The sequence below is a fragment of the Macaca fascicularis genome, chromosome 17 (genome assembly GCF_037993035.2).
Source record: "Macaca fascicularis isolate 582-1 chromosome 17, T2T-MFA8v1.1".
NCBI lineage: Eukaryota > Metazoa > Chordata > Mammalia > Primates > Cercopithecidae > Macaca > Macaca fascicularis.
In genome coordinates this window covers 28303887-28330525 of record NC_088391.1, presented here as the reverse complement: position 1 = coordinate 28330525, position 26639 = coordinate 28303887, and the positions used below count along the sequence as shown (strand labels likewise).

Here is a 26639-nt window from a genome sequence, read left to right as displayed (position 1 = left end):
ACCGTTTTGGGCTCACTCCATATGAAATCCTCTATGGAGGACCTCCCCCTTTGTCAACCTTACTTAACTCCTTCTCCCCCTCCGATCCTAAAACTGACCTACAGGCTCGGCTAAAAGGACTCCAAGCAGTACAGGCCCAAATCTGGGCCCCCTTGGCAGAACTGTACCAACCAGGACATCCACAGACCAGTCACCCCTTCCAGGTGGGAGACTCTGTCACCGTACTCAAAGACTAAAGCCTCGGTAGAAAGGACCCTACATTGTTCTCCTGACCACGCCCACAGCCATAAAGGTTGACGGAATCTCCACTTAGATCCACGCATCCCACACCAAGGCTGCTCCAGAGACGTCCGGACCAACACCACTTGAGACATGGAAACTCCGACGCTCCGCGGACCCGCTCAAGATAAGACTCTCTCGTATCTAACTCCTTGCTTATTGTTTGCCCTTCTTCCCTGCGCCGTCTCTAGTGTAGTTTTTGACGCTAACCCCCACTGGCCGTTTAGCCTGACCTGACAGATAATTAATTTTAATAATCAAGAGGTCTTAAATAAGACCTCCGAGAATGCTCCTATAAAGACTTGGTTTCCAGACCTCTATTTCAACCTAAAAAAAAAAAAATATATATATATATATATATATATAGCAGAAAAGATAAAAGACACAGGCCCCCGGTTTACTGGTCCCACAGGAGTCCTATTAAGAACTCCTCAGGATAGACAAGAATGGAAAGGACAGGCTAGAAAGGTGTCCATCAGCCGGAACGGGTTTTATGCCTGTCCCGGATTCAGGACAGGACAAATAAAAAAAACTTGTAGAGATCTGACTCACTTATATTGCAAAAGCTGGTCCTGTGTGACTACTAATAATAAAAAGTAGAAACAGGCCACAAAACCTTAGTATATAACCATGTCCTTTGTCCAGCCCTGTACCACAACCCGATATTCGGAAAATTGCAACCTGGTTCGCATCAAGTTTGAAGATGCGGCAAAATCTGATAACAGATAAATAACAACAAGGTTAATATAAGGTCTCTATTTATACCAGCACAACCCGCCTAAAATTCCCCTCCAAATCAGACTATTAGTCAATCCAGACACTGCCCCTGTTGCAGTAAGGCCAAACCAGGTTTTATTAGAAGCTAGGAAGTCCCCGGTTTCCATATCGGAGAAGCCCCAACTAAAAGCTCCTCAAAGCACTTCCCCGCCCTTAATCTCCCTCACCCTCGCCGACATGTTAGGAATTAGGGTAGCGGCTAGAGTTGAGACCAGGACAGCAGCCCTAGTGCATGGTAACCATCATCTGCAACAACTTAAAGTAGCCATAGATAAAGACCTTAGAGCCATAGAACAATCTATCACAAAACTTGAAGAGTCCTTAACTTCTCTGTCTGAAGTTGTATTACAAAACCTACGAGGACTAGAAATTGTCTTTCTGAAAGAGGGCGGGCTCTGTGCAGCCCTAAAAAAGCAATGTTGTTTTTATGCAGATCATTCAAGAATAGTTAAAGATTCTATGGCAAAACTAAGAAAAAAATTAGACAAAAAAAAAAAAAAAAAAAAAAGAGAAAAAATCTCAACAAAGTTAGTTTAAAAATTAGTACAACCAATCCCCTTGGCTTAGCACCCTAATCTCCACCATCTTAGGACCCCTCATCCTGCTCACGCTCATCCTGACTTTCAGGCCATGCATACTCAACCGCTTACTCACCCTTATTAAAAATAGAATAAACATAGTACATGCTATGGTTCTGACCCAACAATACCAGACCCTCAGGACTGAAGAAGAGGCTCAAGATTGAGCCTCTGACACAAAAAGAGGAGGGAATGAAACTAGGCCGCATAAAACTTAGAAACTAGGCCTCATAAAAAAGAACTTAAAAAAATTAACACCAGGTGGCTCTGGATAGGGTCCCACCCTGCCTCAATAGGGTCCCACCCTGATAGGGTCCCACCCTGCCAATTCCGGGAAACAACCTCATGGGGTCCCACCCTGCCAATTCCGGGGGTCCCACCCTGCCTCGAAGTTCCCGGAATCAACAACTCCAGGAAAAAACCTCATAAGGTCCTGCTCTAACCAATTAGAACAAGACACCTTGCTCAGGCCATAGACAGACCCAATTACCACGCGCCTAAAGCTTTGTTTGAATTTCGCGCCCTAAGCTGTGTTTGAACTTGTGTTTGCCTAGATAAACAGCCTGTAACAAGCAGTCAGGGTCCCAGGGCCAACTTAGAGCTTGGGACCCTAGCGCGCTAGTAATAAATAACTCTCTGCTGTGAATCTCGTGTCGGTGATCCTTCGCGGCGACCCCTGCCCAGGAAGGAATCGACAACACCACAGTGAAGCCAGCAGACTTCACCTATCAGGCCTTGCTGTGATAAGCCAATCCCAATTACAGGCCATTGGGACTACACAAGGGGAGGTCGTGGGAAGCACAAACTTTATCTACACCCACCTGTAAGTTCCTTCATTTAGCCGCTACTACAAACGTCACAAGGTGATATATGGCAAAGTTAACCAACAAACGACCCCAGGGTCTCTCTCCCCAATATAAATCCCTCATTTTGTAAGCTGAGGCTTCCTCCTCTGTCTGCAGTGGAGCAGCCGGAGGTTCAATACACTTACTCACCTGACTTTGGGTCTATTCTTTCTCTTGGCTGACCTTACAAAAAGGAGACATCCTTGATTCTTCTCTAAACCGCATCAAATCTCTGACTATATCCCATTAACTTTACCTCCACTTCACTATTCTTTACAATTACAACCACGTTAATGAAAGCCTCCTTTCTCCTATCTTTCCTGAGTGACTGTAATTATACCACTACCTAGTTTCCCAGTGTACATTCCTGCCCTTGACCCCCACCTACTTTCTACACCGCAGCCAGAGGGACTTTATCACTGCTCAGCTCAGAACCCTTTAATGGTTTTCCATCTTACTCAAAATAAAATCTAAATTCCACACCATGCCTACAAGGCCCTGTGTGATTTCATCCTTAACTACCTCTTGAAACTCCACTGCAGGGTCTTTGTGCTAGCAGAATGTTTTTCTGATTTTGACATGCTACTTCCTTGTTACTCAGATCTGTTTAAATGCCATTTCCAAGAAGACTTCCTTAACTACCCAGTCATTCTCTCTTACCCCATTCTATTTTAATTAACCTGCACTGCACTTAACACAATCTATTTGTTTGCTTATTTATTGTCCATTCCCCTCATCAGAATATCTGTTGTAGTATTAGTGTTTAGAACAGTGCTTAGCAGAGAGTAGATGCTCAACTACTGGTTGAATGAATGCCTCATAGATGGGGACTATGATGCTATATAACACCATACACAAGGATATGAATAAATCTACGACCCCAAATCATTCATAGAGCCCCTCAGAACTCAGTAAAGTTTAGTCCAATTGTTCAATTTTGCTCAGGCTTCCTCAGTCCTCTCACAGTCACATGGATTTTCAGGATGTTTTCTCACTCTACTTCTTTACAAATGAGACTACAAATGGGTTTGAAACACTTCTCAATATTGTGCACAGAATCTACTTAAACCTTTTAACCAGAAGAACAGTCTTCCTAAAAACTATAAAGATTCATTTAATTACGTTTTTAAGGCTCTATATTTCAACATTGTCTCCTTTTACTGTAAAGCACCTTCTAGTCATAAGGGTAATTAAAGGTATGAAGTCAACAAGATAATCTCCCTCCACCCAAATTTTACACATAATCAAAATGTTCATTTAGTGCCTATCACATAAGGAGCACTGTGCTAGGAACCCTGTGTGATCAGATCTTATCTTCGAGGAGTTTAGAATCTTCATGCAGAAGATAAGCAATATGTGTATCAAAAGAATTGGGCAGGAGAAGAAAGATTACTAAGGCCTAAAATGGTTCAGGAAGGCTTTGAAAAGGGAAATGGAACTGTTATGGAGTCTTCCTGGGCAATAGCAATCAAAGGGGAAGCTTGGGTAAGAGAAAAAAACAGAAAGCCCTGCACGTAAGAGCACAAGTGAATAGTAAACAGTGAGCTCTGCTCAGGGAGACATCAGTAGTTAATCTGGTGAGGCAGCTGGTTCAAGTATGGACTGGAAGGTAGTAAATTTTAAAAACTGAATGGAAATATAAAGAACCTTATATCAAACTAAGGAAATTGTTTCTTAGAGGGAAAGCTGTTTTTCAGAAAGATTAATCTAGGTATAGAGGAGAACCTGGATTGGAAGGTGAGAAAAGAGCCTGAAAGCAGTTATATACAGAACATGTTTGGAGACTTAGTATTTTTCAAGACAGAAACGGCGGATGATATAAGGCAAAAAGATGGTATATCCAAGCAAGAGAGGGATACACCAAGAAGACCTAAGGACTTAGCTAGGGCACACTTAGGGCAGAAAAGATAGATCATAAAATGACACCAGACAAGATGAGAGGAAGAAAACATGACTACATACTATGTACTGTAACAGATGCTGACGTAAGTGAATTTCAAGGATGGAACATAAAAGTAGTTAATGGAGTCAGATACAAGCTGTTTTGGTTTCTCTTTACCTATAAAAAGACCTCAAACAACAAGGAATAAGCTGAAAGTGAAAGTATCTAAAGGTTCTTAGCTCAAGATGCCCAGACCTTGACCTTTAGAAGCCTTGCTACATCCAAAGTGGGGATTGGAAATAAAAAAAGAAAAAAAAAAATCCCAGAAGGCTTGCTACTTGAAAAACTTTCACAGGAAATTCAGGAAACAAGGCATCAGTTTTCTAGTGGCCTAGGGTTACAGGACTGGCCACTTGGCTATGAAGCCTTTGATGGTTTAAAAAAAAAATTTTAGACACCAGGTCCTAGCCCAGCCTTCAGTGAACCATTCGATGAAATTAGAATTGCTTATAACTCTTAATTTTAAATAACTTTAAAGAATTTTGATTGCTTTGTTGTGCTTTAAAATTTTATTTTTGGCTGGGCGTGGTGGCTCATGCCTGTAATCCTAGTGCTTTGGGAGGCAGAGGTGGGAGGATTGATTGAGTCCAGGAGTTCAACACCATTCCGGGCAACATACAAGACTATCTACACACACACACACACACACACACACACACACACGCATGCACACTCTCTCTCTCTCCCTAGCCAGGTGTGGTGGCTCATGCCTGTGGTCTCAGCTTACTCAGGAGGCTAAGGTGGGAGGATCCCTTGAGCTCAGGAGTTTGAGGCTGCAGTGAACTATGATTGTGCCAATGTACTCCAGCCTGGGTGATGGTGTGAGCCCCGTTTCAAAATAAATAAATAAATAAATAAAATTTTATTTTCATTCTTCTTTATCATTTACATTTTTTCACTGTTCTAATCTTGTTTTAGTATTTTGATTATCCCAGAATTGTCCTCAGTGCAGAACATTCAGCTCTAGTATTTGGTAAACTTGGTCATATTAGTAGTTCATTTTACGTTAATCATATTCTTATTGTTTCTTCAGAATAATAACATGCTACTTAGTCATTACTTCCTGGATTGTATTTTAAATATTTTTAAAATATTTTAATTTTTTATAGTTTTTCTCAGTTTTCTAAGATCTCTCTTCAGTGTTCTAAGATCTCTCTAAAATATTAAGATTTTATTTTGATACAACTGTTTGAAAGACTCCGCAATATCTAGCTAGAAAAAGGAAGACAGAGACACAACAATAGGATTTAACGATTCAAAATGCCCTTAAGCTGGGATCCCTGCACATGGCAGATTTAAAATAAGTGTCTGAGCTCCTAGAACTTCATACAAGCATCATTTTCTACTTCCTGTTTTTTTTTTCCTCCTCTAGATCAGTTGTTTCCAAATTTTGGAAGGATCAGAATTACCTGGAAGTATACCACAACAGATTGCTAGGCCTCTGCCCCCCAAATTTCTGATTTAGTAGATGGAGGTGGAGAGGGGAGGGGCCAGAGAATTTACATTTCTAACAAGTTCTCAGACGATACTGATAAAATGGCCTGCCGACCACTTTGAGAACTACTGCTCTACATCTTAATAAGCCAGAATATAGCCCTCTTCCTTTTATCCAGTGCTGTGTAAAGAGGTGGCTTTCAGAAATATTGTTTTCCCATCTCCAACCTCATTATCTGGGAGAATTTTGTGCAATAGCCTACTGTCTCCTTGGAGATTCTGACTGTATACTTCTCCCTCCCCTGAAATTTGACAGTTGACTACCACAGTGAAACACAGTTTAATTAATTAGTTAATATTATTAAGAGATGATGTCTTGCTCTGCTGCCTAGGCTGGAGTGCAGTGACACGATCATAGCTCACTACAGCCGTGAAATCCTGGGCTCAAATGATCCTCCTTTCTCAGCCTCCGAAAGTGTTGGGATTATTACAAGTGTGAGCTACCATGCCTGGCAACTTTTACATAGAAAAAAAAAATTTTTTTTTTTTTTTTGAGACAGAGTCTTGCTATATATCACCCAGTCTGGAGTGCAGTGGCATAATCTTGGCTGACTGCAAACTTTGCCTCCCAGGTTCAAGCAGTTCTTGTGCCTTAGACTCCCAAGTAGTTGGGATTACAGGCGTGAGCCACCATGCCTGGCCTAAATAGAAATTTGATTGGCTTATAGTAGAACGATAAGGAATCTGACACATATGTGTATTTGTATGCATTTCAGTCCCTATAATACCATGGTGTTACAAGGTAGTAGAATTTTAGGATTTTCATAAACTTAACAAATTACAAAGACAACTTCCTCTTTAGGAGACCTGTTGGAATGCTTCATTAATGAAGCAAAAATACAACCCAATATCATCACAAAACTGGAATGGATGTGCCTATTTCTCAGGTATTTTATAAATCTTGTAAATATGAAAACCATATTTGGAAATTAAATTGACCTAGCATTATTATACGTTTTTAAAATGAAGCTAATAGCAAAAAATAAAGCATAACAATTATTATGTATTAAATAATCAAATTTCCCATTGCTAAAGACTTAAGGTTCTTAAGAAGTAATAAAATTTATTTTTGCTTTTTAATAGTGAAAACAATTTACAGTGGCTTTTATCATTTATTTGAAATGGTTTGATTAAATAAGCACTGGCAGGAAAATTTAAATGTTGAATTTATCAACTAATGAGCATCCTGTTATATTCTTGGGAAAACTTCTGTGCAAATACAGTCTGGCTTATATTAACTGGTATATTAACTAATTCAAGCACGGTTGGCCAAGAAATAGCAATGTATATACTGACCAAGACAAAGAGCAAAATTATATTCTAGAATAATACTATACTAGGAAAATAAGAATTTCAGGAGTCTTAACACTAGAACAATCTTCAAAGCTTGCCTCAAGTGAGCAAGAATGACATGTAGTCTCCCCACCCTCCTCCTGGAATAATTTAGTACAAAGGCCAATAGATGGGCTGAGTTAAGGCAAGCCTTTGTGCTGGGGACAGGGATGTCTTGGGTGGAGGCAGCAGCATGTACCCAGTAGGAACTCAAGCACCTTGATCCTGAATAGGACTTTAGGGAAGAGAATGGGGGGGACAGGGAGGGGTTTGATCCAGTAAGTAAATACACTGAACTGGATCAAAGTTTCTCACTGATGATGAAGGAAGTTAGAAATAAAGACAGGGGAAAACTAAAATTAACCTGTGGCACTGGATTAGAATTGAGGGTATCTGGTGTGAACTCATGATTTTTAAAAATACAGAGATTAGAAACACAGACATGTATCTGTGTTGTAACTGTATATTTATGTATATACACGTGTATAAATATTTGTATATGAACTAAACATATACACACATATAGTTCCTAGCTCTGTCCATTGGGAGGGTGCCCAGGAGCAGTAAAACCTCTATGGCAATTAAGTATACTTAGTATCTAGATCTTGATTCCTAAATATCACTGTCCACTAAAAGGATCCTGGTGCTTTGAGAAATGGCCAATTCCAGAGTTTAAGAAGGTAAACTTTAAGATGGGACTACAATATCTTGTGCCAGAAAGGAAGGGCTCAAAGAATGAGAGACATGTCAAAAGGATTCTGAAGCCAGCTTGTAGGGGATCCCAAATCTGGGACAATTTGAGCCTCACAATAATCAAAGCAACAAAATATAACCCATTGAACAGACTTCCATGAGTACCTACTGATATAAATAGGAAGAAGAGAACGTCTTTCTTTCCTTACAGTATAATGCCAACTAATTAATGTAGAAAAAAATGATAAAATTTTAAAAATCACCACTTGGCACCATCAATCATGGTTATAATTGATTTAGGCAAGAATCACCAATGGGTGTTAAAACGATGGATGAAAGTTTGATAAGGAAGAAGATGCTCACAGGGTACACAGTATTTACAAAACACTTATTAATTACAAACAAAAAACAATAACTTTATGGTTATTATAAATATGAGAAGAATATGGTAGATACAGGCTTTATCAAGTGACTACCAGTAATAAGACAAATTGAAATTATACGCCACTTGATATGATACATTGAGAAAAACGTAGCATTATTTTCTGTGATATCCCTGCCAACAAAGCATACACTTAGTAACGTTCTAACATTCATATTTTAAAAGATGTTTGGTCACATTACACAAATAAGAGTCATATAAATTGGTTTTTGTTTTAAATATATAAAGTTTGAGAAGCACCACTATATAATAAAGTAAAACAAAAAAGCTCACTAGAAAAGGTCAACATTATATAAGATCTAAAACCAAAGGAGTGAAGTATACACTTGGATTTAAAACGGTAAGAATAGAGACCGGGTGCAGTGGCTCGTGTCTGTAATCTCAGAACTCTGGGAGGCCGAGGCAGGAAAATCGCTTGAACCCAGGAGTTTGAGACCAGCCTGGGCAACATGGTGAAACCTCGTCTCTACAAAATAATTAGCCAAGTGTGGTGGCATGCACCTGTGGTCTCAGCTCCTTGGGAAGCTGAGGTGGGAGGATGACTTGAGCCCAGGAGGTTGTGGCTGCAGCGAGCCATGATTGTGCCACTGCAGCAGCCTGGGTGACAGAGTAAGAGCCTGTCTCAAAAAACAAACAAACAACAAACAGAAAACAAAGAACCCCAACGTGCCAGTAAGAATAGGAACAAGGAACAAATCTTTTAAGGGTTTTCAAAGCTTACCTTAAATTTATACTTAGTACTACGTCTGAGATTTTTCACTGTGTAAGCAAGATCTTCTCCGTCATATTTAGGCTTAAAACCATATCCCTGGAAAAGGAAAACAAAGTCTTCATTCGATGTCTAACAATAGAAATATGGGCAATAATGAATATGTAAAAAGACCCAGGTTTCTCTTCATCTTCTACTATGTGCAATATGACTAAAGCTCTGTTGAGTGGAATCCTCACCTTGATGCTTCTGTCTTCAGTGGGTAGACCCGGAAATGCTTATTGAACATTTGGTGGAAGATGAAGCAGACCACTTAGTCTCAGTAAATATAGTAGCCAAGAGAAGACGATCTTTGTGTTGAGGGAAGAGAGGTTAGCGTTGGAGCCAATGGTAACTTCACCATCAGTAAGCTATCCCAAGAACAGAGATTTCCCAGAGACATCGTGCAAGAGCTGAACAGAACTGTAAGTAGTTAACATATTTAACTTGCCCTTAACATATAGTTGTTTAAGTAAATAATTGAAGGGTTAGCTGTGCTGGCAGGTGAGGATGTCACTTAGATTTGGGATTGCTATGTCCAGCACCAGTGACAATGCTTTACAAACTTTCCAAACGTTATCATTTCTTGAATTTAAAAAAATTGAGATATAATTCATATGCTGTAAAATTCACCATTTCAAAGTATAAAATCTAATGGCTTATAGTGTATTCACAAAGTTGTGCAACCCTCACCTAATTTCTAATTTCAGAAAAAGCCTGTCCTTTTTTGGGTAGCAGTCACTTCCCTCCTCCTCCTATCTACTAACATACTTCCTGTTTCTATGGAATTGTCTATATCCATGTAAATGGAATCATATAATATGTAGTCTTTTGTAACTGGGCTCTTTTATTTAGCATAATGTTTTCAAGGTTGATTCATGTTGTGGCATATACCGGTACTCTTTTTATGGCTGAAAAATATTCCATTGTATGGATACACCACATTTTGTTTATTCATCTATCTGTTGATGGATATTTGGGTTGTTTCCACTTTTTGACTATTACGAATAATGCTGCTATGAACATTTGTGTACTAGTTTTTTGTATGAACACGTGTTTTCAATTCTTTTGGGTATATACTTAGGGGTGGACCAGTGCTATTTTTTACCTATATTCCTTCAAAGTAGCTCTGAAAATCTATGAACTGTATATAGATTTAACAGTAGAATACACCCTAACTTCTGGTCAGCTAGGCTCTAGGTAACAGGATGTGAGTGATACGTAACTAGATTCAGGCTGCACCACAGTTTCACAGGAAACTTTAAAAATCTTCTGTGATACTTTGGGAAGCAGTGTATAAATACATTTAGAGAAAGGCAGACACATATTTCTTCATCTTTTAGAGCTGCTTAGTCAAGAAGGCTGTGATCTTCCCCTCCCCATAATTTCCCTAAAACAGATATAGTTAAAGTGTAGCCTATGTGGTTCCAAAGCACAGACAGACATATATATACACACACAAACAAAACAAAACCTCTTTCACATCAAAAGAAAATACAGAGTTTTCAGGCTGGGCACAGTGGCTCAAGTCTGTAATCCCAGCACTTTAGGAGGACGAGGTGGGAGGACCACTTGAGCCTAGGAGTGCGAGACCAGCCTAGGCAACATAGCGAAACTCTGTCTCTACAAAAAATAAAAATTTTTTATTTTAAAATTAAAATACAGGCACATGGTGGCATGTGCCTGTAGTCCCATCTACTTGAAAGGCTGAGGTGAAAGGATTGCTTGAACCCAGGAGTTCAAGGTCGAAGTGAACCGAGATTGTGCCACTGCACTCCAGCCCGGGCTACAGAGCAAGACCTTGTCGCAAAAGAAAAAAAAGACTGAGTTCTTCATCATGCCTAACCTCTTCCAAACAGTAACAAGCCAAGGCTTCAAAGGACTGGGAAATGAGCTAATTACTGTGGCAATATTTATTGTATTAGGATTAATGCCACACTAAAATGGTTTTTTTTTCTGATTTAAAAAAAAATTATACTTTAAGTTCTGGGATACATGTGCAGAACATGCAGGTTTGTTACATAGGTATACATGTGTCATGGTGGTGTGTTGCACCCATCAACCCATCATTTACATTAGATATTTCTCCTAATGCTATCCCTCCCCTACCCCCCTACCCCGCAACAGGCCCCGCTGTGTGATGTTCCCCTCCCTGTGTCCATGCGTTCTCATTGTTCAATTCCCACTTATGAGTGAGAACATGCAGTGTTTGGTTTTCTGTTCCTGTGTTAGTTTGTTGAGAATGATGGTTTCCAGCATAGCCTACCAACCAAAAAAAGCCCAGGACCAGATGGATTCACAGCTAAATTCTACCAGAGGTACAAAGAGGTGCCGTTACCATTCCTTCTGAAACTATTCCAAACAATATAAAAAGACGGACTCCTCTCTAACTCATTTTATGAGGCCAGCATCATCCTGATACCAAAACCTGGCAGTCACAACAAAAAATGAAAATTTCAGGCTGATATGCCTGATGAACATCAATGTGAAAATCCTCAATAAAATACTGGCAAATCGAATCCAGCAGCACATCAAAAAGCTTATCCACCATGATCAAGTTGGCTTCATCCCTAGGAATGCAAGGCTGGTTCAGCATACACAAATCAATAAACATAATCCATCACATAAACAGAACCAATGACAAAAACCACATGATTATCTCAATAGACGCAGAAAAGGTCTTTGATAAAATTCAATACCCCTTCATGCCAGAAACTCTCAATAAACTAGGTATTGATGGAATGTAGCTCAAAATAATAAGAGCTATTTATGACAAACCCACAGCTAATATACTGAATGGGGAAAAGCTTGAAGCATTCTCTTTGAAAACCAGCACAAGACAAGAATGCCCTCTTCTCCTATTCAACATAGTATTGGAAGTTCTGGTCAGGTCAATTAGGCAAGAGAAAGAAATAAAGTGTATTCATATAGGAAGAGAGGAAGTCAAATTGTCTCTGTTTGCAGATGACATGATTGTATATTTAGAAAACCCCATCACCTCGGCCCAAAATCTCCTTAAGCTGAGAATGTTTTAAATACACTATTTAAAATCCATATTTGCACTTACTGAAGTTTCTTCCTCCATCTCTAAAATGTAAGAAATTCCTTCATCTGATGGTGTTCCTGAAGGCTTACTCCACTGTAAGGATAACCAAGTAATTCCAGCCTTTGTTAACACAGGACTTGCTGGCATAGAAGGAGCACAGCCTGAAGTGTAATATAAGACTTCTTCACTAAAACCACTGTTGAAACAAATGGTTTTAAAAGGTGTGAAAAAGTTATTTTTACAGTGAAAGAACAAGTTTGTAACAGATGTAATTTTTTTTGAAAATGACAATTTTTGATAATGAATTATAATACAAATAATATATCTTGGGTTTGATCTCTTTATGATAACCAGGTCAGATACCAAACAGTGAATTAGTGTTCTACTAAAAATGCAGTTTTGTTCAGATTTGTAAGCCTTTATATCATAATTTGTCCAGTCAATGAAAAAATATATATATTACCTTATGGAAACAATAACACTCACGTACTGGTGTAAATGTTGTAACTTTTAAACACACTTTCATACAATGCCATTTATATAAAATAGAAAATGTAAGTTCTCAGTTGTGTAATTAAATGCACCTGCCCCTAAGGTGAGCAGCGCTATCTCTAGATCAAAAATAATTTTAATGACTCTTGAAAGATACTTGGCCTTTCTATTTAAATTGGGTATTTTAGATGTTCTTACAATTCGCCTGACTTTAAACAAAATATTGAAATTACATATGCTGAGGAGCAAAAGAAAAATTTCTTTGTCACATATAAAAATCTAATTTATATCGGAAAATCTTGGAAAGTTGTAAGTTTAATCTTTCCTGTGGTTCCTATGTAACTAAGATAACTCTCTCAGAGCTTTTGCTAGACTGGTGAACACATCTTAACCATATCAACAAAGAGATAAACTAAACAGAATTTTTAATGAATAATTTGGACAGTAATTAATTATACAATTGAAGTTGACTTGATAATCTAAAAATATTTACATTCTTTTATAAAATACACCTTACCTTGTACCATAGTCATTTCTGGCCGACAGTCTGAATTTACAGCCCATTGCTGGTGACAGTTTAGTAATTTTAAATTGTTTCTGTGAGCCCATGTAACACTGACAAAATTCTCCATTTCCTTTTCCCTACAAGAAATGGCTGATTATTATGTATCATGTACATTACTGCAAAAAGATAAATCCACATCAATTCCTTCTTGACAGTTACATATTAGCAAGTGTATACTAAAAGCCATGGATCTCAAGAGAAGGCTGAGATACAGCACATCTTTTACATGATATAGATCATCAAACACAGAATTAAAACACCAGAAAGCAGGTATCTTTGTATAGCTTCTTGAATTAAGCACTCTCTTTTAGCCCATGTCAAATCTCTGGTTTTAATAAAGAAAACTCTGAAGGTATGGCCCCTACAATCTCCATGGAAGACTATCAGTGGTAGAAATGGGGTGATGATCTTTGACAGGGTCAACTGGCAGTTTTTTTCAACCTATGGAAAGCTCTAAGTGAACAGTTTTAAGAAAAGGTCCTTACCCATGCCCAAACTTCCAACTAGATAGCTCATAAACTTCTTTAAAATAAAACTTTTGGAGCTTCTACTGCTTAGACTAACACTGAAAAAGTTCTAGCAGAGAGCACAGCCCAATTACAGGCAATAAGAGGGAGAGAGAAAAGTCAGGACAACTAAAGAGTTTTAGAAATTTAGAGTGCTAAATAAAACGGGTAAGTTTCACATTCACCACCCATTTTTCTTTATTGTGTTGCTAGAGATGAAAGGGTAGTTAGGGTGACTTCTGCTTCAAAGAAAACCTGTAGACTGTCCTTGACTGCTTTACTGAATGCTTGTTTAGTGGATTCAACTGAGTTTCTAAGTAGAAAATCGTATCATCTCTAAATAATGACAGTTTTGCCCCCAAGCCAGACCCATGACTGTACTTTTTGCTTTGGTTTCAAGTCATACTGCCTTAAGAATAACTTCTGAAAGAATGTTAAATAAAGGTAGGGATAATTGGCAATCTTGACTTATTTCAGCGTTGCATAAAAATGCCTTTATTTGTTTAGTGATGGTACAAAAATAACTATCAAATAAGAAATTACCTTTCTATTCCTAATCTGCTTTGAGTTTTAACTCAGATGAATGGTAATCAAATACTCTTCCTTAATTTATCAAGATAATATAGTTTTCTTCTAAATTAATGTGATATGTTAATAGGTTTTCTAATTCTAAATTATCTTAGAATTTCTGGAATAAAATCTACTTGGTTGTGCTTTATTGTTCTTTTAATATACTGCCAGATTCCCAACTTATCAATGGAATTTCTTCCACTCCCTCTGGCCCCTCTTCTTAGCTTGGTACAAGCCACAGGGCAAGAGAGAACATAGTAACTGATAATAAAAACAATGTACTAAACCAGGCTTGTCCAACCTGCGGCCCAAGGGCCACATGCGGCCCAGGACAGCTTTAAATGTGGCCCAACACAAATTTGTTAACTTCCTGAAAATATTATGAGATATTTTTGTGATTTTTCAAAAGCTCATTAGCTATTATTGTTAGTGTTAACGTAGGTTGGTGCAAAAGTAACTGCTGTTTTTGCCATTACTTTTAACGGCAAAAACAGCAACTACCTTTGAACAAATCTAGTATTTTGTGTGGCCCAAGAAAGCCAAAAGATTGGACGCCCCTGTACTAAACAACGAAGTCCAGTATGCTTGCTGTGGTTGGCTGAGTAATGGCCACCATGAATATCCAGGTCCCAATCCCCTGAACCTGTGAATATGACCTTATATGGTAGGAGGAACCGTACAATGTGACTAAGAATCTCGAGATGGGAGCTCATCCTGGATTATCTGAATAGACCCTACATGGAATCTTAAGTGTTCCTAAAAAAGGAAGACAAAGAGGTTCGAAGACAGAGGAGGAAGAAGGTGATGTGATGATGGAAACAAGGGGAGAAAAGGCAATATGATGTGGCCATGAACCAAGTAATGACAGCCTACAGAAGCTTGTCAAGGCAAGGAAACAGATTCTCCTCTAAAGTTGCTGGAGAGAGCCTGGCCATGCTGACACCTTGATTTTGTCCCAGAGAAACTCATTTTGGATTTCTGAACATTCAGAACAGTAAGAGAAAAATGTACTGTTTTAATATCAGGTTTGGGGTAATTTGTTATAGCAGCTGTAGGAAAAGGAATACACTTGCCTTTAAGGCTGATATGAAAAAAAGTTCCTTTATCAAGGTAGTTACCTAAATAATAATTTTGATGGTGATTTAGTTGAAAATAGGGAAGTCAGGAATGTTTTCTAAAAAAACCATCAATCCACTCATGCACCACACAAAATCATTCATACTTTTTTTGACAGAAGAATGTACTTGATTAAAATAAATGAAAAAGTTATTTCTGCCTGAAGATACGCACATAATGTTAACCATTTAAAAAGATTCAATTTACTTACTTCATCCCATTCTAATACAAAGTTTTGGATTTTAGAACCATTGTCACTAGGTGCCTAAAACCAACATCAAAAAACAAAATGAAAACAAATTAGTACATTCATAAATGATACTGTGATGATCTAATATAAGGATCTAGCTTATGTGGCAGATGTTCTCTGTGACTTGGTTCTGGGAAAATGTTCATGAAAATACAAAAATATATATATTATATACCCTATAATCCTTTCAAATTTAAGGAAAGAAATATAGGGAAAGAAAGCAAGAAGCTACTCAAGTCTTCCTGAACACTGAAAAATCTCTTTTAGCAAGAACTATTAATAACTTGAAAAAGTCTTTAAAAAAAAACATTTTGCTTTCCTTCCAGAGAGTTTTATCAGCTTTAAGTTTGTAGGACTGATCCTGTCATTTGTATTAAAACTCACCTTACAAAATAAATGGAATATTGTATAAAATACCAAAGAGTGAAGAACCAGGGTGCTGAAAGAAGCTCTGGGAGGGCAGTGTCTCGGTTCTCGTTTCTAGACTGACTGTGCTGGTTACCTGAGACTATTGACTTAGCAATCTGTTAATATTTTAGGTGTAAAAGAATGCAGTTCCCTTGGCATTTTATTTCAGTATTTAATCATTCTAAAAATCATGAATTTCAACCTTACTTCCATCTGAATTTTCTTTCTACAATTTCAGCCCATTTCCTCTTTGCAGAACAAATGATCACCCCTATTCTTATTATAACTCCATATATTTGCAGACAATTGACTTTAAGACTCTGGTCAAAATTCTACCATTTTAATTTCTGAAATGATGTTTTACGAACTCTTTCCAGTTTTTACATAATATTGCTAACTATGTAAATGGCAATCAAGGATCATTAAGTTTTTAATACAGACGAACACAGAGGTCTAAATTATTTGTTAAACACTAATACAGATCTTACAATATTAATTTTTTTTTTAAATTATAATTTAAAACTGGTTAGCATGGCCAGAATTTGCTTGTTAAGTTAGGGTAATATCTCACTGACTGGCAAACTGCAGTGGCAGTTAAAAATGAATATAATGTGAACGGGGCAGAGAAAGAATCTTTGGGAAACTCCAACTCTTCTGATGTAGAGGAAGAGAATCCAAAGAGAGAGATCAAAAGTCTCAGCAGGAAGTGAGGGATATAAAAAGACATTTTCCAACTGTTAATGACTCCAGACTGCTCTAGTCTAGTTGCTGAGGTCTCTCACATTTACTTGATTAATTTTTCTCTTTTCCAAAAGTGAGGCTATTAAAATGTCCACCTTAACCTGAGACTGAAGCTCTAGCTTTTCTCCAAGTTAGAGCGGATACTATTAAGTGTAAAGTGTTTTTTTTTTTTTTTACCTTATCTCATTTAGTCCTCAGATCAACTCTATGAAGTACTATTACCTGAACTTTACAAAAGAGGAAATGAGGGCTTCAAAGAACCAAATAAATTGTCCCAGATCACAAAATCGTTAAAAGTAGAGCAGAACTGAATTTGTTCTACCTGCCCACAAAATCAGTGTTCCTACCCAGTATTCTAGGGGCTGAGAAGCACATAGTCTGCCTGGGGGAACTGGCAATAAACAGAAAAAGATCATCTTTAGTGAGCTTTTTGTTATCACCATGCTCTGGCAATTCTAAACAAAGTCAGTTAATAAGATACCTCTCTCAACTGCTGCCTCCCATGTTAACTCCCATAGGAATGCTTTTAGATTAGGTGAGGTAGCAGTCAAAAGACCAGCTATTCAAGTCACTAAACTACTCTTAGTGACTTTTCTTCGTTTTTAATATTAAATAACAATAGTTATTATGCTCATTATGTTCTAGACATTACACCTTGGGCTATTTAGATGCTACCTGTTTAATCCTCCCGACTCTGAGGTATATAATACCATCCTCCAACAACAGTGACAATATCTTTTTCCAACCATGTTGATTATTGTGTGTGTACATAGGGCCATTTCTGGAAGGGTTCAAGCCTGGGAAACCTGTGTGGGTAATCTGAGGTACCACTGCCTACATCTTATATAGGGATGTTAGGATACTGTTAAAGGCAGACATTTTAAAATTGTATTTTAATTATCATTGAAATAAAGAACAGTTACCTACAGAAATCTTTAACCTATATAAAGAACAATGGGTTGCTACCTCAACTGCTCTACCAAAGGAAAGGGTCTGAGCATATTCACAAATAAAATACTACTGTAAGTGACATGAAATAAAATTAGTCATACTTTTTTATCACACATGAATATATGTATATATACACAGCTGCTTGACTTACATGTGTTAATAGTACTTTTTGACTACAAAAGTATCTAATATCCTCAGAAGAACTAGAAACTAACAAGCTACAGAACAAGTAGTAAGCCCCACATTTTTAAAAGCTTTCAAAAGTAAGGCTAGCCCTGAGCTTGCTCTCGACGCAAGGACAGATAATTAAATCAAGAGGAATAGTTACATCTCACTGCAAACCAATACTAACAGGATTGGTACCCCATTCTAAGGGATGTTTTGAAATTTTGTGGGGGCTATTTCTGACCTGATCACAATAATGCAGGAAGGGAGAGTCTGGTGGTTATGGGGTGAAGATCAAGAGCCCTAATAGCCCCACAGAATGGGGGATAATCAGTACGATGAGGAATTGTTCTATTCCTCTAGGACTTTCAAATATCTATCAGAATTGAAGAACCAAATCCCATTTTATAAAGTATTTTTTGTATGGTTTTAACAGACACCAAGTTTCTCAAAATGCAATAACTGCACAATTTGGGAAAAACTGCATTTAATTTGTTCAGAAATTTACCGAGTCCACACTATTTCAGAAAATCACATAATCAGTGACAATGCTGTCTGTGGTATTTGAATGACTAATTCTATGTATGGCATCTGTCTACTTCATTGTATCTTCTTGTGTAGCTGGGACCAAACATTTATAAATTAAAATATATACTTTTCTATTGAGAATAACTTTATTCCTCCTTTTAGGCAGCATATTGATCTATGAGTACAGCTATTATAAATCTAATTTTACAATACAACTCGGGATATAAAGGCATCATGACAAAGTATTACAAAAAGGAGTAATGGGTTAAGAATCACTGTTGTGAATCTCAATGCCATCACATGTGCAATGTAATAAGCACTGTTAATTACAAATCAATCGTTTTTGCTATATTTACATATAGTAAGAAAAACCAGTAACAGTGCTATTTTAAGATACATTAAATAGGCATTTATGTCTTTTTATGTAAAGACCAGGAACAAATGAGAGCTCTTTGTCTCCAGAAACAACTGAAACTTAATACTACCTGGGGAAACAAAGAAACACACATCCAGTTGGAAACACCCTAAAGAATATTCTTACCTTCCATTGCAAAGTGAGTGAATTTTTGGTCCGATTGGCTATCCTTGGTGGATTAGGTATATCAGGTTCACAGCTCAGGGTGGTAAAGATTTCACCTTCTGAAGGAGTTCCTTTTATAGAATTATATTCTGCCTGGACTCTATGGTGATAAAATAAATAGTTTTACCTTTCAGAATCACTGTATCCTATTTTCAATAGTGTCACCTTTAAGTATTTGCAGATTCGGAAGGTGTCCACTAAAAGTTCTTTCAAGAAAATATGACTATCAGAAGTAAAAGGTGACCCTTCCAAAAAAAAGGACAAGTTTTTTTTTTCTTTTTTGCTGCAACCCAAAGAAATAATTTTAAATTGTGATATAACTGTGAGTGTGCATATATGTGTATTTACACACACACGCAAAAAAAATTCCTGAAACAATGTTCTCAACTATGGGGAATACACTGATGCTTTCTGTCCTATTTGATTCTATTTCTTTAAAAAAAAATGCTGAATATAATGTACAAAATTAAATTCATGACTAAATGTGACTACAATCTACAGTTTGAAAAATATTAGGTTGGACAATACTTTGAATATATCCATAGGAAGTACACTTGAACACTTAGTACTTTAGCAGAAATAATTCCAACCACATACACTCTTTTTAAAAATGGGGGTAATTAACTAAATGTGTTATATTAGGCTTCAATTGGGTAAGCCCTAGAGTCTATGAAATTTTAGTAAATTACACTAGAAGAACTGCATAGAGTAAAACATTATCTAAGTTCTTCCTATTAAATGTTATGAAATTCTAGAGTCTTGTATCCCGAACCCTAAAATAGGATGTAGTAAAAATATGTGTGTAAACGAAGAATTTATAATTATTTTATAAAAATTCCAAAAGCTGGGACAAATTTCCAGTGCCAAACTAGATGCTACAGACATATTCTACAAATTCATTCCAAACCCAAAATTCTAGCCCTTCACTGTAACATGAGTTAAATGTTTTTGTTTGTTGAAAAATTTTGATAATTTTACCAACAGAAAAATTGAAGTCTGGAAATTTTTTTTTTTTTTTTTGAGACAAGGTCTCACTCTGTAGCCCAGGCTGGAATACAATGGCACAATCACGGCTCACTGCAGTCTTAACCTCCTGGGCTCAAGCAATCCTCCTACCTCAGCCTTCTGAGTAGCTGATGCCATAGGCCTGCATCACCATGCTTGGCTACTTTTTGGATTTTTTTGTCGAGATGGGGTCTCACTATGTCGCTCAGACTGGTCTCAAACTCCTGGGCTCAAGAAATCCTCCCTTCTTGCCCACCCAAAGTTGCTGGGATTATGGGTGCACTGCGACCAGCCCACAAAGTCTGCTTTTAATCCGAAATTAATGTTTAAATCATATAATAGATTTTTTAAAAAAATAATTATTAAAAAAAAAAATCTTTATGCTGTATCATATAGAGGCAATCTGTAGGAATTCCTTACTTTGCATGGTAATCCGTGGCTGGCTTGAGATCATTTAAAGTGATATTTGTCTCTTCTCCTCTGGGGAAAAAAGGGTAGTATTTCAATGTCTGGTAAACAAAGCATTTTCAAACGATGTACATTATATACACTATAGTTTAGAGTATTTTATGAAACTACTTCTTTCTTTACCAACTGTAACTGGATTCAGATTCCACTAATATGGAATTTGGCAGCTAGGATATGTACCAACCTTACATGTGTACCTGCATACTACTGTAAAACAGAAGGTAGTGCTAAGCAAATCCGCTGAGTGAGCCAGACTTTTTTTTGGAGTGGAGTTAAGGAAGATATTTAGTTTACTGAAGAAACAAAACCATTATCAATTATTTAAAAATCCATTTTGCATAGTTAAAATAAATAAAAGATGTACTGTTGAAAGAAAAATTGCCAATTTTTTACAAGGAGTCTGCCACTATTTTATTTTATTAGAAAATAATGTGGAACTTCATTTAAAATGTTACACTTTGAACAGATCACCTAAGAGAGAACACTGGAATTAAGCAGGAGTGACTGGAAACATGTAAAACAAGGAAGGAGAGGGAAGTAAGCCTGCTAGGTTGCAATCAGCTGCGAGCCTAGAAAGGTTCTCCAGTGTGGGGAAAGGGTAAGTAAGTGACCCCCAGTGGTCCACATTCCCATCGTGGACTCCTGTATTCTAGTCATGGGAAAGACCCTAGACCCCTGTGGGCTGCAACTAACACAGGGAGATGCCTGGAGTCATGCAAGGCATTGCTCAAGAGAGGGAGCTTACGCTGGGTCCTATACACCTCCCAAACCCTAAGCAGCTAGAACAAGGTATCATTGAGAGCACAACCCCCAACAGACTGCATCCTGCCCACGGGCCCTACAGTCCCCACATCTCCACATGTCTGGAGTCCCACTGACATTCCCTACCCACAGGCCACCACTGTGACTGGTTGCTGCTTTCAGGACTAAAGCTTGAGCCATTGGCAAAGAACCTGCTGCCCCCAGCAGCAAAGCTGCTGCACATCTTTGTGCACTCCAACGAAAAACTTCCTGTCTGCAGCAACTGCAGCTGTGGGCTGCTGCAGCTGGGGCCAAAGCACAAGTGAAGTGGGTATTCCCTAGCTGCCTGCATACAGCTGTTGCCACTAAAACCCCTCCCTAGTAGCAGGTCTGCAGCGTAGCCACTGCCGCCTTCACCTGAGGATTCTTCCTTGGGCCTGGGGGTCATCCCTACCCTGCCAACACAGTTAGCACCTACAAACAACACTGGAGGGCCTGAAGACAGGTCTTGGTTCTGTGCCCCCAGTGTTTGAGCACACTGTCTGGGAGGCCTGGGGACTACCCAGCCCAGTCCATCACCCGTGCCACACCTGAGCACTCCTCCTGGTGGCCTGAGATTGAGCCCACCCAACCTGCCTTTAATCACTGCAGCAGGTATCCATCTGCATGTACCACCTGTGGACCTGGGGACTGGCTTGCCCAGCCTGTCACAGTCACCACCGACATCAGCATGGACTACTTGGAACCCAGAGGTTAGTCCTAATGCCATTACCCAAGCTATATCAGCTTCCCAGAGGCCCAAGAACCCACCTGCCCACCTGCCTGGCCCACTGCTGCCACTACTAGCACCTGAGCAAGCAGCTGCCTAGAGGCCCAAGAATCAGAATGCCTGGATTTGCTAACACTGGTACTCATGTACAACACCTGGGGGCCCAAGGACAGGTAGGCTTGGGCCTGCTGCTGCCACCACTGAGGCCCGAGGACAGGCTCACCTCACATCCCCATCCCCAGCAAAACTTCACTACAGCCTCCACTAACAACTGTATCCTAAGCCACTGTGGAAATCACAGACACCATAACACTGTTTACAGCAGAAGATATATGAAGACTATACTTTCGCATGCACCCTGAATCAAAGCCAAAGTGCTCTACCCAACCAACACTATAGATGCATCTTCAGGAAAAAGTCTTCCCCTATGAAAGCAAGCTCAAAAAATTGAAAGAAGTGACTGCTATACCAGATGCATGGATATTGACATAAGGACAGAAGAAATATGAAAAAGCAAGGCAATAGGACACCTCCAAAGAAACATAATAATCCTCCAGCAACAGATTCTAATCAAAAACAAAAATTTAAGAAATCCCAGATAATGAATTTGAAATAATGATATTAAAGATGCTCACCTGAAATATAAGAAAAACCAGAAAAGCAGTACAAATAATTCAGAAAAACAATTTAGAATATAAGAAATTTACCAAAGAAACACAATCATAAGAAAGAACCAAACAGAAATTCTAGAACTGAAGAATTCATTAAATGAAATACAAAACACATTCAAAAGCATCAACAAAGGACTAGATACAGCTAATGAAAGAATTTCAGAACGTGAAGACAGGTCTTTTGAAATAACCCATTGAAACAAAGATAAACTTCAGGAGGCCGAGGCGGGTGGATCACCTCAGGAGTTCAAGACCAGCCTCCCTAACAAGGCAAAACCCCGTTTCTACTAAAAAATAGAAAAAATTAGCCAGGCGTGGTGGTGAGCATCTGTAATCTCAGCTACTGGGGAGGCTGAGGCAGGAGAATTGCTTCAACCTGGGAAGCGGAGGTTGCAGTGAGTTGAGTTCATGCCACAGCACTCCAAACTGGGCAACAAGAGCAAAACTCCATCTCAAGAAAAAAAAAAAAAGAAGAAGAAAAATGAATGAACAAAGCCTATGTGACATATGGGACACTATAAAGCAATCAAATATTTGAATTTTTGGTATCCTAAATGGTGAAGAGAAAATAAAAGGGTTAGAAAACCTATTTAACAAAATAATAGCTGAAAACTTTCCAAGTCTAGCAAGAGATTTAGACATCCAGACACAGAAAGCTTGGAGAGTCAGATATGAAACAGATATAAATACAAAACAGTCTTCTGCATGAAATTATAGTCAAACTGTTAAAAGCAAAAAAGCCAAGAAAATTCTAAAGATAGCAACAGAAAAGCATCTAGTCACCTATAAGGGAACTCTTATCAGATTAATAGGATTTCTCTGCAGAAATCTTACAAACCAGCAGGGAATGGGGATGATATATTCAAAGTGCTGAAAGAAAAACAGCTGTCAGCCAAGGATATATACCCAACAAACTTATGTTTCATAGAGGAAGGAGAAAAAAGGTATTTTCCAGACAAGCAAAAGCTGAGGGAATGCATCAGGACTAGTGCAGTTCTGTAAGAAATGCCTAAGGGAGTCTTACACCTGGAACAAAGGGACAATATCTGCTGTCATGAAGACACAAGAAAGTATAAAAATTACTGAACTTACTGATAGAGCAAACACACAAATGAGGAAGAAAAATAACTCAAATGTACCATTACAGAAATAAAAAAAAAAAGAATGAAACAACATAACAATCAGATATCAATTAATAAAATGACAGAAATACACCCTCACATATCAATAGTAACTTTAAGGTAAATGGATTAAACTTTCTCCTTAAGGAGGCTGATCCAAGATGGCCGAATAGGAACAGCTCCAGTCTACAGCTCCCAGCGTGAGCAATGCAGAAGACGGGTGATTTCTGCATTTCCAACTGAGGTACCGGGTTCTCATCTCACTAGGACATGTTGGAAAGTGGGTGCAGCCCAGAGTGTGAGCCAAAGCAGGGTGGGGCATAGCCTCACCCGGGAAGCACAAGGGGTCGGCGAATTCCCTTTCCTAGCTAAGGGAAGCCGTGAAAAACGGTACCTGGAAAGTCAGGACACTTCCACCCTAATACTGTGCTTTTCCAGTGGTTTTAGCAAATGGCACACCAGGAGATTATATCCAAGGGCCTGGCTCGGAGGGTCCCACGCCCACAGAGCCTTGCTCACTGCTACCACAGTAGTCCGAGATGGAACTGCAAGGTGGCAGTGAGACTGGGGGAGGAGCGTCCGCTATTGCTGAGGCTTGAGTAGGTAAACAAAGCAGCTAGGAAGCTCGAACTGCGTGGAGACCACCGCAGCTCAAGGAGGCCTGCCTGCCTGCCTCTGTAGACTACATCTCTGGGGGCAGGGCATAGCTGAACAAAAGGCAGCACAAACTTTGCAGACTTAAATGTCCCTGGTCTGACAGCTTTGAAGAGAGTAGTGGTTCTCCCAGCACGGAGTTTGAGATCTGAGAATGTACAGACTGCCTCCTCAAGTGGGTCCCTGACGCCCAAGTAGCCTAACTGGCCCCTCCCAGTAGGGGCCGATTGACACCTCATACAGCCAGGTGCCCCTCTGAGACGAAGCTTCCAGAGGAAGGATCGGGCAGCAATATTTGCTGTTCTGCAGCCTCCGCTGGTGATACCAAGGCAAACAGGGTCTGGAGTGGACCTCCAGCAAACTCCAACAGACCTGCAGCTGAGGGACCTGTTAGAAAGAAAACTAATAAACAGGAAGGAACAGCATCAACATCAACAAAAAGGACATCCACGCCAAAATCCCATCTGTAGGTCACCATCCTCAAAGACCAAAGGTAAATAAAATTACAAAGATGGGGAGAAACCAGAGCAGAAAAGAAGAAAATTCTAAAAACCAGAGCACCCCTTCTCCTCCAAAGGATCGCAGCTCCTCGCCCACAAGAGAACAAAGCAGGATGGAGAATGACTTTGATGAGTTGACAGATGTAGGCTTCAGAAAGTTGGTAATAACAAACTTCTCCAAGCTAAAGGAAGATGTTTGAACCCATCACAAGGAAGCTAAAAACCTTGAAAAAAGATTAGACGAATGGCTAACTAGAATAAAGTGTAGAGAAGACCTTAAATGATCTGATGGAGCTGAAAACCATGGCACGAGAACTACATGCTGCATACACAAGCTTCAGTAGCTGATTCGATCAAATGGAAAAAACGGTATCAGTGACTGAACAAGAAATCAATGAAACGAAGCGAGAAAAGAAGTTTAGAGAAAAAAGAGTAAAAAGAAATGAACAAAGCCTCCAAGAAATATGGGACTATATGATAAGACCAAATCTACGTCTGATTGGTGTACCTGAAAGTGACGGGGAGAATGGAACCAAGCTGGAAAACACTCTTCAGGATATTATCCAGGAGAACTTCCCCAACCTAGCAAGGCAAGCCAACATTCAAATTTAGGAAATACAGAGCACCACAAAGACACTCCTTGGGAAGAGAAAACCCAAGACACATAATTGTCAGATTCACCAAAGTTGAAATGAAGGAAAAAATGCTAAAGGCAGCCAGAGAGAAAGGTCGGGTTACCCACAAAGGGAAGCCCATTAGACTAACAGCAGATCTCTTGGCAGAACCATATAAGCCAGAAGAGAGTGGGGGCCAATACTCAACATTCTTAAAGAATTTTCAACCCAGAATTTCATATCCAGCCAAACTAAGCTCCATAAGTGAAGGAGAAATAAAATCCTTTACAGACAAGCAAATGCTGAGAGATTTCATCACCACCAGGGCTGCCTTATAAGAGCTCCTGAAGGAAGCACTAAACATGGAAAAGAACAATCAGTACCAGCCACTGAAAAACATGCCAAATTGTAAACACCATCGATGCTAGGAAGAAACTGCATCAACTAATGGGCAAAATAACCAGCTAACATCATAATGACAGGATCAAATTCACACATAACAATATTAATCTTAAATGTAAATGGGCTAAATGCCCCAATTAAAAAACACAGACTGGCAAATTGGATAAACAGTCAAGACCCATCAATGTGCTGTATTCAGGAGACCCATCGCACATGCAGAGAGACACATAGGCTTAAAATAAAGGGATGGAGGAAGATTCACCAAGCAAATGGAAAGCAAAAAAAACTGCAGGGGTTGCAGTCCTAGTCTCTGATAAAACAGACTTTAAACCAACAAAGATCAAAAGACAAAAGAAGGCCACTACATAATGGTAAAGGGAGCAATTCAACAAGAAGAGCTAACTATCCTAAATATATATGCACCCAGATTCATAAAGCAAGTCCTTAGAGACCTACAAAGAGACTTAGACTCCCACACAATAACAATGGGAGACTTTAACACCCTACTGTCAACATTAGACAGATCAACGAGACAGAAAGTTAACAAGGATATCTAGGACTTGAACTCAGCTCTGCACCAAGCTGACCTAATAGACATCTACAGAACTCTCCACCCCAAATCAACAGAATATACATTCTTCTCAGC

The 26639-nt window shown here is 38.9% G+C and overlaps 1 protein-coding gene and 1 long non-coding RNA gene across 6 annotated transcripts in view; both read right to left on the bottom strand.

Moving 5' to 3' along the window:
* The window catches only part of FNDC3A (fibronectin type III domain containing 3A), a 226865-nt gene that overhangs the window by 29857 nt on the left and 170369 nt on the right, over nt 1-26639 (bottom strand). For all 5 annotated transcript variants that reach the window (XM_045377429.3, XM_065533245.2, XM_074022025.1 and 2 more), the window contains 6 exons: nt 20474-20533; nt 19010-19148; nt 15637-15690; nt 13186-13310; nt 12198-12372; nt 9104-9190 (listed from right to left, as the gene is read on the bottom strand). In XM_045377429.3, the coding sequence (XP_045233364.2) occupies nt 9104-9190; nt 12198-12372; nt 13186-13310; nt 15637-15690; nt 19010-19148; nt 20474-20533 (640 nt within the window). The remainder of the gene's footprint in view (nt 1-9103; nt 9191-12197; nt 12373-13185; nt 13311-15636; nt 15691-19009; nt 19149-20473; nt 20534-26639) is intronic.
* LOC141408985 (uncharacterized) lies at nt 1870-2117 on the bottom strand. The gene is made up of 2 exons (XR_012426954.1): nt 1977-2117; nt 1870-1939 (listed from the first exon to the last, which is right to left on the bottom strand). It is a non-coding gene; the product is annotated as an uncharacterized lncRNA (long non-coding RNA).